At 43.8% G+C, this 12,144-nt stretch overlaps 2 protein-coding genes across 4 annotated transcripts in view; one reads left to right on the top strand and one right to left on the bottom strand.

Annotated features, from left to right (window-relative positions):
• SNX25 (sorting nexin 25) overlaps positions 1–12,144 on the top strand; it is a 132,059-nt gene that overhangs the window by 118,833 nt on the left and 1,082 nt on the right. Inside the window, exons 14-18 of the mRNA XM_072763713.1 lie at positions 1,364–1,528; positions 4,025–4,142; positions 7,993–8,059; positions 11,263–11,444; positions 11,935–12,035. Coding sequence (XP_072619814.1) covers positions 1,364–1,528; positions 4,025–4,142; positions 7,993–8,059; positions 11,263–11,444; positions 11,935–12,035 — 633 coding nt within the window. The remainder of the gene's footprint in view (positions 1–1,363; positions 1,529–4,024; positions 4,143–7,992; positions 8,060–11,262; positions 11,445–11,934; positions 12,036–12,144) is intronic.
• Positions 11,070–12,144, bottom strand: part of LRP2BP (LRP2 binding protein) — a 38,239-nt gene continuing 37,164 nt past the window's right edge. For all 3 annotated transcript variants that reach the window (XM_072763714.1, XM_026018240.2, XM_072763715.1), the window contains exon 10: positions 11,070–11,464. The gene's annotated coding sequence lies outside the window, so the exon portion shown is untranslated. The remainder of the gene's footprint in view (positions 11,465–12,144) is intronic.

Here is a 12,144-nt window from a genome sequence, read left to right as displayed (position 1 = left end):
GCTCCCCCATTTCCAAACCAGCCTTCCATAGGACAAAGGAAGCTAACAACCAGGGAATGTTGGTCGTCCTCCTCCCCCGTCCCCAGTGTGGCAGAGTGGGATGTTCTCACAGGTGCACGCCTATGCCAGGGAAGGTGGTAGAGTTGATTGGATTTCAACCTTCGCCTGAACAAACGTAATATGACTGTCCTGGACCAAGTCCTCCGAGATTAGATCTTAACCTCTCCTGCCACCCCAGGCTCTGACATCAGAGGTGCTGTGTGCTCCAGTGTCCCTCTCTCCCAAGGGGATTATGTAAATGGGGCACTATTTCCCACTGGTCTTGTTATTCCTAAACCCTGTATCTTTCTTTTTTCTTCAAGTTTTTATTTAAGTTCCAGTAGCTAACGTGCACTGTCCTATTGGTTTCTGGCATACAGTGTAATAACTCAACACTCCCATACGACGCCCAGCGCTCATCACAGCAGGTGCACCCCTTCATCCCTATTCACCTATTCCATCCATCCCCCCACCCCTCCCCTCTGGGAGCCACCAGCTGTCTAGAGCTAAGAGGCAGTTTTTTGGTTTGCCGCTCTCTTTTTATCCCATTGCTTGTTTGTTTTGTTTCTTAAGTTCCACATAGGGGTGAACTCACATTAAACCCTGACTCTTTTAATACTAGACATTTAGACATTCCTGTGGTCACATTGTTAATCTCCCTGTCCTGTCAGTAGCACTTGCTTGTACATAAACTTAATTTATGTTCTTTCCTATCTCCAAAGGCCGGACAAGCACATAAAGAACTTTAGGAAGTTTCTAGTTCAAGGGCTAATAAAAGCAGTTATGTAATTATGTAAACAAGGACTGCTTGGAAGATGGCAGCACAGTGAGAAAAGTCCTGCCTAGCAGACAGTGCCATGTGACAACTCACAGTGCTCTTTTTCAGCTGATGTACAAAGTCTGAACACAGCCATGGGAGGGTGGTTGAGTGGGATCCTTGTCAAATACGTAAACAGTGTCAAATATGTAAGCTGCTCCAACACCTCAGTGGTCCCTGGGTCTGCGAGCTGTGTGCAAAGCGGGAGTTGTTTGTTGCACTGAGCAGTGCAAACCACAGTGAGATCTGTTGTCCACATGGCATCTCCTGCAGGCAGGATGATTAGGGTGCTCCAGCTAACCTGGAGAGGGTTGCTTGCAATTAAGATCATTGGAATTAGTCTGATATGTTCTGTTTCAGGGGCAGAGGGAAATGGTTTGGGGTTCGGCATTATGAAAATAAACCCCCATTACAGTCACTTGCGCCTTGCTTGCCTTTATTGGTGGTGGTTTCCAGCAGCACGCATCTATTCCTCCATAAGAGTAATGGACCCTCTTTCCTCCGCAGAATCTGCTTTCAGATGAAAGACTGTGTCAGAGTGAAGCACTTTATGCCTTTTTGAGCCCTTCTCCTGACTACCTCAAGGTGATTGATGTGCAGGGGAAAAAACCCACTTTTTCATTATCCTCATTTTTGGAAAGACTTCCTCGCGACTTCTTCTCCCATCAAGAGGTGAGCTGTCGGGATGCCTGGGTGGCTCAATCGATTAATTGTCTGCCTTTAATTCTCATGATCCTAGGGTTCTGGGATCGAGTCCCATGTCAGGCTCCCAGCTCAGTGGGGACTCTGCTTCTCCCTCTCTCCACTGCTTAGGTGCCCTATCTCTCGCTATCTCTTGCTCTCTCAAATAAATAAATAAAATCTTAAAAAAAGTGGTGAGCTGTCGAAACATTGTGCCATTTTTGCAGCAGATTTAGGGGAATGTCTTTTTGAAGGTTTTTTGAAGTACCGAATATTTGTTGAAAGCATGCTATTAATGAGGGAAAAGGCAAATATATTCATTGTCAGTTACGATGGCTGTTATGTTTTGGGGACACCCACTTGTGCTCCCTTACAAGCGACTTGCAAGAGTTAAGATACAGAGAAGAGCAATAACAAGGCTGGTAAGTGAAATGTGGCTGGGAAGTTGTAGGGGAGCCCCTGTAAAAGCAGTAGGCCAGCAGTACATGGTGGGGTCACCATGAGAGGCAGCTGGGGGTCGTATTGAAGGTCGGGATAGAGGGACAGTCAGGGGGTCGTTGGACTGGAAAGGAAGGCTTCTGGAGTGGGCTGATGGGATATTCTGAAGCAAGATGAGTTTGGAGTGACATACATGGGTAGAGAAGCGAGTAGATAGAGGGAGAGACTGCAGACATTTGGCGATTCTGTGTTCTGGACCTCAGGCTTCCCTGCAGGGTAAGCTCCTCACTCAAGTTTGGGCCATTGAAGCCCCTTCTTGTGGCTCTTCAGCAAATTGCACAAGACCATCCTGGAAATTGGCGTCTCTTTATGGAGACATTCATTGCCTCCTTGGTGCTGGTTGCTAAAGGCCACTGCCTTTTCATCAGGATTGGTTTAATGAATTTGGACAGAAGGAGCTGATGATGGAAAAGAATGTGCTGCTTCCCTGCCTTCTGAGCCGGGAGAAATCTGTGCACAGTGCAGAGCGCATCTACACAGTGCTCAGGTCTCTGTGTGCAAACCTGCTTCCCTCACCAGCATCTCTCCCGCCTGGGCCCTTTGGCGGCCGTATTTGCAGGGTCTGGCCACACCCGCTTAGCTTGCCCGCATGACCTCTCCATTTATTCCTGAGCCTCTGGGAGTTTACATGTGGCTCAATCAGTCTATGAGATTGGTGTCTGAAGGTGAGTGCAGGGGCCACGTCCAGTGGCTTCCTCTCCCGTTTACCCTCCGTCCACCTGTCGCAGCATCCAATGTTGCCGTGAGGTGACTTCCCAGCTCTCTGTGACTTCTCCGCCCTCTCCTCTGCTCATCTAGTCCCCACAGTGCTGTCATTAGCCCTCTGCTTGGGCCCCAGCTTCAGCTGTTGCCTCTCTGCCCACATCAGAAGGAACCTGCTTGGCCTTGCTTCTGTTTGCTCCTCCGTGACATGAGCCTGGTCCTTGGCGTAGAATGAGTTTTGGATTGAAACTTGCTGATATGCAGATCAGGAAATGAGAGGAGCTGAAATACAGAATACAGGGTCAGAGCTTTAACATAATGACATTACTTTGAAATATACATGTGTTTAAAAAACAGTGAATTTATTTATTTATTTTTAAGGATTTTATTAATTCACAAGAAACAGAGATGTAGGCAGAGGGAGAAGCAGGCTCCCCCTGGGGAGCCTGATGTGGGACTCGATCCCAGGACCCTGGGGTCATGACCTGAGCCAAAGGCAGAGGCTCAACCACTGAGCCACCCAGGTGTCCCTAAAAAATAGGGAATGTAAAATCCAGCACCTTGGTGGCTTAGTTGGTTAAGTGTCCGACTCTTGATTTCAGGTCAGGTCATGATCTCAGGTTCCTGAGGTCGAGCCCTGTGTTGGGCGCTGTGTTCAGTGGAGAGTCTCCTTGAGGATTCTCTCTCTCTCCCTCTCCCTCTCCTCACACACTTATGCACACTGTCCATAGATAAATCTTTTTAAAAAAATTTAAAGGTCTTTTAAAATTCAGTGGCTAGAACACTATTCTGTTACCTACTAATTCACTCCTTATTAATACAATGATAGAGGTTTTTAAAACTTATTTTAGGGATCCCTGGGTGGCGCAGCGGTTTGGCACCTGCCTTTGGCCCAGGGCGCGATCCTGGAGACCCGGGATCGAGTCCCACGTCGGGCTCCCGGTGCATGGAGCCTGCTTCTCCCTCTGCCTGTGTCTCTGCCTCTCTCTCTCTCTCTCTCTCTCTCTCTCTCTGTGACTATCATAAATAAATAAAAAATAAAAAAATAAAAAAAAACTTATTTTAAACCTTGAATAAAGTTTTAACATCAAGCTTTCCCCTGAGGTTAGATACACATTTTGCCCTGCTGTAGAGAATGCACAGATTTCTGCATGTGGGAAAGTTGAAAGAGTTTTTAAGGTTGAAATGTGAGCACACAGTTTGGAATTTACCCTTGAGAGAAAAGAATGGCTCTGCCGACTTTCTTGTGTAAGTGATCTGTTTCCTTTGACCTTCCTGTACCCACAGGAGGAGGCAGAGGAGGACAGTGACCTGTCGGATTATGGTGATGATGTGGATGGGAGGAAAGACTCCTTGGCTGAACCGTGTTTCATGTTGATTGGGGAGATCTTTGAGCTTCGAGGAAGTAAGCTTCTTTGTTATTATTTAATGGTAGTTGCTGTCAAGTGGTTCCACACACCCACTCGTAATATCCCTTTATTCCCGAGTCAGATGTGTATTTATATCCATCCACTCGTCAGCAGGTACTTTTAAGAGCCAACCAGCTACCACAGTAGAATCTGAGGCCACAACCTGAAGACGTGATCATCTCTGTCCTTGTGGAATTTGGGGTCAAAGCTACTCTAGACCATGTTCCTCTGAATACAGATGAACAAATTCATCTTTGAATTTCCTTTGTGTGATTTAGCATAGCCTCATTGCTTTATCACCAAAATGTATAAAAAAATAATTCTGCATAGCCAAGGAAGAAGCCATGATCCTCAAGGTGAGGCTTTGGTGCTGTTAGGGCGCAAAGCACTCTGGCCAGGGACGCAGGCATGCCTCAACCCTGCCCTTCAGCTAACTTTGTTCTCATAGAGGAGTGGTTATCACTGGAAGGGTGAGGGGATTTTGTCCCTCAGGGGACCTTTGGTGATACCTGGAAACATGTTTGGTTGTTACAGCTTGGGGGAGTGGTGCTACTGGCACCTTGTGGGTAGGGGCCAGAGATGCTGCTCAGCTTCCTACCTGTGCAGGTGAGCCTCCCGCAGCAGAGCTGGCCTGTGCAAAAGTTAGCGCCAAGGTTGAGAAGTGTTTCCCTAGTAGTACTTGAGGGGGATGTCCTTAGAAGAAACAAGAGCATGAGGGGGATTAAAATACTCTTGTTAAGGGCAGCCCTGATGGCCCAGCGGTTTACCACCGCCTGCAGCCTGGCGTGTGATCCTGGAGACCCCAGATCGAATCCCACGTCGGGCTCCCTGCATGGAGCTTGCTTCTCCCTCTGCCTGTGTCTCTGCCTCTCTCTCTCTCTGTGTCTGTCATGAATAAGTGAATAAAATCTTAAAAAAAAAAAAAAAACAACTCTTGTTAAGATCCACACAGGTGGGAACCCTGGGTGGCGCAGCGGTTTAGCGCCTGCCTTTGGCCCAGGGCGCGATCCTGGAGACCGGGGATCGAATCCCACGTCGGGCTCCCGGTGCATGGAGCCTGCTTCTCCCTCTGCCTGTGTCTCTGCCTCTCTATCTCTCTCTCTGTGTGACTATCATAAATAAATAAATTAAAAATTAAAAAAAAAAAAAAAAGATCCACACAGGTGCTTCTCCCCCAAAGTGGTACTTGGGTAAGAGGTCAAAGTGTGCTGCTTGGGCAAGTCTCAGAGTCCTGAATAGGAGCCTCTGCCCACACACACGTTCCACAGCCCCCCAACACTCTAAACCAGGAGGCCAGTGTACTCCATGTACCTGGAGCCCCAGACTGGCTAGAGATAGGACAGGTGCCTAAAGGCACCCCTGACGGCCTAGGAAAGGACACACATGAGAGGAGTAAGGGTTAGTAAGGCACAGCCATGCCACCAACCAGGAATGTTGCCCTGGGACTGTTCTATGCTGTGTGTGCTCAAATTAGCATCTTTTTCCATGGGGTGAGGAAGGTAGGCTGGGAATTTTAAGTGCCAGAATTAATTATTTTAGTCATGAATAAGCCACAGCTAAAACAGTCAGCTAACACTTCAGGAGCATATACTTTAGATATCACTCTGTAGGAGAAACAGAGGTACAGGAGACGTAGATGCTTCCTCCAGTGAATTTACAACACAGGGCTTCCAAAAATGTAATTCACGTTAAGCAGTGGACTCACTTCTAAACTACAGGCAGAGATTGATATGTAAGGATGTTCATTTTAGCATAATTTCATTAACGGAAAGTTAGAAGTAAGCTGAGCTTTAGAAATGGGATAGGTAGATTAAGAGCTGTCCGTGATGGACTACCATCCAAATGAAAAAACCATCCCTGTTCCATATTTTAGACACTCTCAGATGTATATGGATGTTTCACTTGGTTCACTGTAGGCTGAAATAGCTCTCCACCCCGACTTTGGGTGAAACCTGGCCCATTGAACCCTGAGGCCTCCCTGTTTCCCACAGAGTTGATAGGAATGAGGAAGCACCACGTTAGCCTTTGGGCACAGGTGCAGTCTTAGCGACGCAGATCGATGGAGAAATGCGGTGGACAGGAGCCGGGCTCAAAGTCTTGTCTTTGCAGCATGGATATCCTCCATCATATGCCTGCTCTTGGAAGCAAATTTGGTTTTGCTAGTGACATTTCAGAGGGGAATAAATAGAACATCACTTATAATGAGATGAGATATACTTGCCATCAGCAAAATCCTAGTGTCGCTGCAGCTGCTCTGTCTCTGAACAAATGAGTCCTTGAAGGAATACCAGGACTATTTCCTGTGTGGCGTGGGGACGGGCAGCCGGGACAGGCTAGGAGGAAAGTGGTAAAGGCCCAGATCCGTGACGGGAAAGAATTTGCACCAAAGACATATATATATATTTTTTGGCTCCTGCTCTATTCAGTGTACAAAAGGGCATAAGATAGCCTTTAAAAATTTTGTACCTGTCACTTGTCCATCAGGCATTCTTCTGAGACCTGCCCCTGTCCTCAGACCCTCTGCTTGTGAGCTGCCTCTCGCCTGCCCTAGAAAGCCAGGGTGAAGCTATCATCCCTGGCAGGCATGCTCCTCTCGGCCTAAATCCCAGCCTAACGAACAAGTCTGCATGCTCTCAGCGTGCTCTGAGGTCCATAAAAAATTAAAGGCACTTTGGAAGCAGAGTTCTGATTCCAGGACTTGTCTCTCACTTGTAAGATGAACGACGCTACTTTAAATGGACACACTTAGATCCATCTAAAAAGTCAGAGATGACTTTAGAATGTTTTAAAGTCCAGTGCCAAGTCCGTGTTAACTGTTGATTTCGCCTGGGTGCTCTCCCTTGTACAGAGGTGCTTGTGAGTTTAGTCCTTTTAGGATTTCCTACTGGGGCAGGAGCCCTGAACTCTTACACCCAAGTCCGAATTTCTCATTTGCTTATGTGTGAGTAGCTAAACATTTCAACAAAGGGATGTGAATTTATCCAGATGGAAAATTTGGTTTAGATTCCAATTTGTAGACCTAAGATATCCTCCTAGTATTCCTTTGCCTTCTTTTGGCTTATATTCATATCCTGTACCTATAAAAATGTGTCTCCGTGTTAGTAATAAAAATTTAGATTTGTAGAACCTTTCACGACACTTACATAAAATATCAACAAGATCCTTAAAGCAGAAAATCACACATTACTCTTGTTCTTGAACAGATGAGGAGGTGAGGCTCAGGGCAGGTGGTCCGTGCCCAGCTGCTCTGTGAGACTGCTTAGGAGAGCACCCGATCCTCATCTCACTCAGGGTGCTGGCTCTTTGCAGGTCACCTTTCTCCCAAAGGCATAAAATATATAAAAATATGCAGTGATCTACAAACTACTATCCAAATGGGAAGACCAACCCACCAATTCATTAATATTTCAAAATATTTGTCAATATTTGACTACAGATGTTTCTCATTCAGAGCAGTGTGTGAGAAAATTGGGTTCGGCAAGCCAGAGAGAAATCTAAAATAGGCATTGCACTGTCTGTTAGCAGAAAACAGACATGTAAGTAGCCTGGGGACGTGTAAAATGAAGTCTTATTTCTACTTGCTAGCTCAGCTGCTGTTCAGGCATTGAAAAGCTATAAAAATGAGGCTTTATCTCATCAGTTGCTGTGTAGAAAGTGAAAGCTTAGGGAGAATTTTTGGACAGAAGTTTGCTAGCCTAGACCCAAATTCTGCAGATACCATAGTCTTGACTTGGTGTCGGAACTCGGAGATTGAGTCAAATGGTATGATTTATGCTTTTTGCAGCTGTAAAAATGCCATAATTGTGATATGCTCTGCTAATTCCTTTCCTCTGATTTCTATTTTAGTGTTTAAATGGGTGAGAAGAACATTAATTGCTCTTGTTCAGGTCACTTTTGGAAGAACTATCAACAAGTAAGTTGCTTGAAATTAGTATTTGAATTCATGCCTTACTCTTCGCCTTTAAAGTCAAATTCCTCTCTCTAGCTGAAGATATTGTATTTTCTCATTTTTGTTTCTGTGGTGATTCTTTTTCTTTTTTTTTTCTGCTGTGATTCTAAGACTGGATAGGAAGACAGGTTTCTGAAAGAATTTCTTTCACAGAATGTGCGGTGAGCTAAATGATCAAAGCTTAAGTTAGCTTCAGCGTTCTGGCTGCAAGGGTCAGAAAATGCTGTTCTGTGGGGGCAGCTGGCTGCCTCCATTGGTGGAACGTGAGACTCTTGATCTCAGGGTTGTGAGTTCGAGCCCCATGTTGGGTGTATAGAGATTACTTAAAAGCATAAATCTGAAAAACAAAGGTGAAAACTGAAAAGTTCTGTAAAGTTCTCTTTGGATCATGATGTCCAGTTTGAATATCTTGGGTATAGTGTTTTTATTTTTAAGGCTTAGACTCTAAACCAAAATGAAAGTAGGATGAGCATCACATGGCAGGTATTTATTTGGAGGGAAAAGCAAATGATGTTTGTTTTTTTTTTCCCAGTTGGGATAAACATTAAAATGGTCATTGCTCTTACTAGTTAATATCCACCCATTGAGATATAGGTGTGTAGCCTGTAACACTGTTGGAAGCCATGTGTATATCCTAAGCTATATCCATTATTCAGATACATAAGAGTTTAACTCCAGTTCTATATCTGGAACTCTTCAAGAGATCAACATTGTGACTTCCTGCACAATAAAAATGTTGAGTCACTTGCTAAAAAGACAAGGGGAAGAAATCACTTTTTTTGTAGAGCAAAATATGTTTCCAGATGAAATGATCAGATGGTCCCAAGTAATCAGATGGTAGTTGTTAAAACCATCATAGTAATCTTGTACTTATGTTTATCATGTAAATCATAAATATGTAAGGAAACATAGTGGAGAACAGGTTGTCTTCTTATTCTTTCACAAATAGAATATATTTTCCTTGTAGTCATAAGGAAAAGTTTCCTTCGATTTCTGAGATTTTTAAAGAATGATATTAGTGGCTTATGTCATTGACTTAGTGTCCTAGGCTTTTGTTTTAATCAGAAACACGGCCTGCATAACTTACCATTTCAGTCTAATGCAAATCCCTTAACTATTATGTAGACAGGCCTTAGATAAAAAAAAAAAAATTCTACAATGGCCCTATATTTCTCATTACTCCAGACTTGCTAATTTATTTTCTTTTTCCGTTTCAGCAAATCATGCATACTTTCCTTGCTCCTACCTGCAATACTGGCTCTCACTTAAAAGATGAGCAGCTGTGGTTTGTGAGCCACGAATACATTTGGCAGTTATTTTTGTGGGGCTTGGAGGAGAAGCATCATGTAGAGGGTTTTCAGGCTGTTCATTTCAATGGGCTTCTTATCAGGTAGACAAATGATGGAGCACCTGGCCCTTTGCTATTTTTGCCTTTAGCAGAGATGACACATCAGAAAATTAAGCAGCAGTACAATATGTGCCTCTTGCCTTGTACCAGCTATAATTTCACATACCAGAATTGATTCAGAAGCTTCCTATGGTTTTGGCTAATTGAGAGTCAGATTTAAATTGATAGAAAAATCCTAGGCGATGGCCTTTGGTAAGAGTCACTTACCTGATTTTAAATTGCAAATTGAAATTTTCTTACTTAATTTCTTCATGTGATTCCAGTGAGTAACTCAAAACAAGACTACAGAAAAAACAAGGTGTCTGCAGTTACTTACATGTAGATTTTTTTAGGCAGGCAGGTTGGTAGTTCTCTCTTAAAGCAGAAGTCCCATTAAATTAATAAAATTATTTGGTCTAGATATGAATTGCCCGGTTTTGGTTTTTTTTTTTTTTTAAGATTTTCATTTATTCATTAGAGTGAGAGAGCGAGAGCATGAGCAGAGGGAAGAGCAGAGGGAGAGGAGACTCTGTGCTAAGGAGGGAGCCTGACATGAGGCTCGATTCCAGGACCCTGAGATCATGACCTGAGCCGAAGGCAGACGCTTAACCCACTGAGCCACCCAGGGGCCCCCGAACTGCTCAGTTCTAAGCAGTATAGGGAAGTATCCTGGGAGACATGTAGTTACAAACAGAATTAACATATTTTTGACCCATGATAGTCTAGACATCAGTTGTAATTGATTCCTGGGCAAAGTACTCAGGCTTGAAACCTCTATTTCAGATAGTTTCTGAAAATCTTCTATTGTCCCTTTACATGGTTGGAAAATCAAATTCTTGAAGGGCTTTTTGACTTACTATTATTCATGAATCGAGTTTGAAATTTCAGGTCTTTCTGGCACCGTCAAGATGATTTTTACCCCCCTTTCCCTTCCCAATCTCACAACTGCTCTTGGGCTCTTTGAACTGTGGGCGTCCTGGAATGGGGTGGACTGTGACTGCTGCCTAATGAGATAGGGTTATGTGGAAGAGCTGGACGACCAGAGGAAAGCCATTTATTTGTAACCTGTGCAAGTCAAATGTCTGCCCAACTTTCATTCCCAGGGAAACGCGGGACACTCTAGATAGCAGCGTATCTTTCCCAAGGCCTCCACTCGAGGGTGGCAGGTAGCACCTTTCTTTCCTCTTGCCTAGTGAGCACGTGAGATGCTTCAGCCTGGGTCACAGCACCCTGCCCAGCGTGCTTGCCACAGCAACCCCAAGAGACAGCTAGTGTAAGAGCCAGCGTCTTCCCCCTAAGACTTCGGGAGCTCAGGGGAGCTTTCCAGACTGCTTTTAACAGTGCAAAAGTGCATTTATGTTTTCCGTCTACATCACTTTATGGAGAAGTCAGTGTGTCACGTACTGTGCACAGAGTAGCTGTAAGCTTCACACACGTGGGTCTCCTCGAGGTTCTTGTCTTTACAGATTGCAGGGTGCTGCCCGGCAGACATATAGAGAGGTCAGTACCAGCGGAAATGTGAGCTCCAGGAATGGATGGATGGTCACCCAGCACCACCAAAATAAAAAATGTCTTTCGGAGCCAGAGTTTAAAAATCCAATTCCTAGTTTATTCATCAGACATTTAGATCAGGCCTGTATCTTAACCCACCCGTTGATAAATGCCTTTTGAGAATAAACAATTCTTAAAAACCTCATCCAAGAAGTTTTTTTCTGTTTTTGTTTTTTGTTTTTTTTGTGTGTGTGTGTGTGTGTTTGTTTTTTTTTTTTCTTTTTTTAAGACAAATCCGGGACACAGTGAGCTGGATTTTCAGTGAGCAAATGTTGGTTTACTACATCAATGTTTTCCGGGATGCTTTTTGGCCAAATGGGAAATTGGCACCACCGACCACAATCAGAAGCAAAGAACGAAGTCAGGAAACAAAACAGAGGGCACAGCAGAAGCTTCTTGAAAACATTCCAGGTGAGGCCTGGCTTCTGGTCCTGAAAAGCACACGGATAAAGAGGGAATGTTAACCCCACTTACCTCTCTTTATTACAGCAAGAAGAATGATCACACTTTTTCATTTCTTTTAAAGCATGTCCTTTGCTAAGAAATTATACTGAGAATCTTAATAAGAACAGTAGTGGTTATAATGCTCTCTTTTAATTAAAAAAATGTTTTAGGACAGATAATAAATTTTGTGCCTTAAAGTCCTGCTAACATATACTGTTTAGAGAGGTTAATTTTTGGTTGGGTAGCTGTGTATTAAGTTTGTAGTTTGTATAAATGCCTTCTGAAAAATTCTAAACTTATTTTCTGTTTACACATTTGAAAAAACTGATTGTTCTTGTGCCTTATGCCCCACCGCCTTTCTTTGTTGCGTATACATCATGTACTGTCTCCTTCACTGAATATGAATGGATTGTGCACTTTATCAGTAACAGCATAGAATGTAAACTTAATTTTTCAGATACGCTTCAGAGCCTTGTTGGACAGCAAAATGCCCGTCACGGTATAATAAAAATATTCAATGCGTTGCAAGAAACAAGAGCCAATAAGCATCTATTATACGTGAGTAATTTAAAGCCAACCAGAGGATCTGTTGTCAATTCAATTTTACATTTCTGTTCACATACAGGGGTGATTTTAACCCTTCACATATTTAATTATTCTTGTAACT

This window comes from Vulpes vulpes, chromosome 7 (assembly GCF_048418805.1).
Source record: "Vulpes vulpes isolate BD-2025 chromosome 7, VulVul3, whole genome shotgun sequence".
NCBI lineage: Eukaryota > Metazoa > Chordata > Mammalia > Carnivora > Canidae > Vulpes > Vulpes vulpes.
Note: the sequence above shows the minus strand (reverse complement) of the source record. Positions and strands in the feature narration are given on the sequence as shown.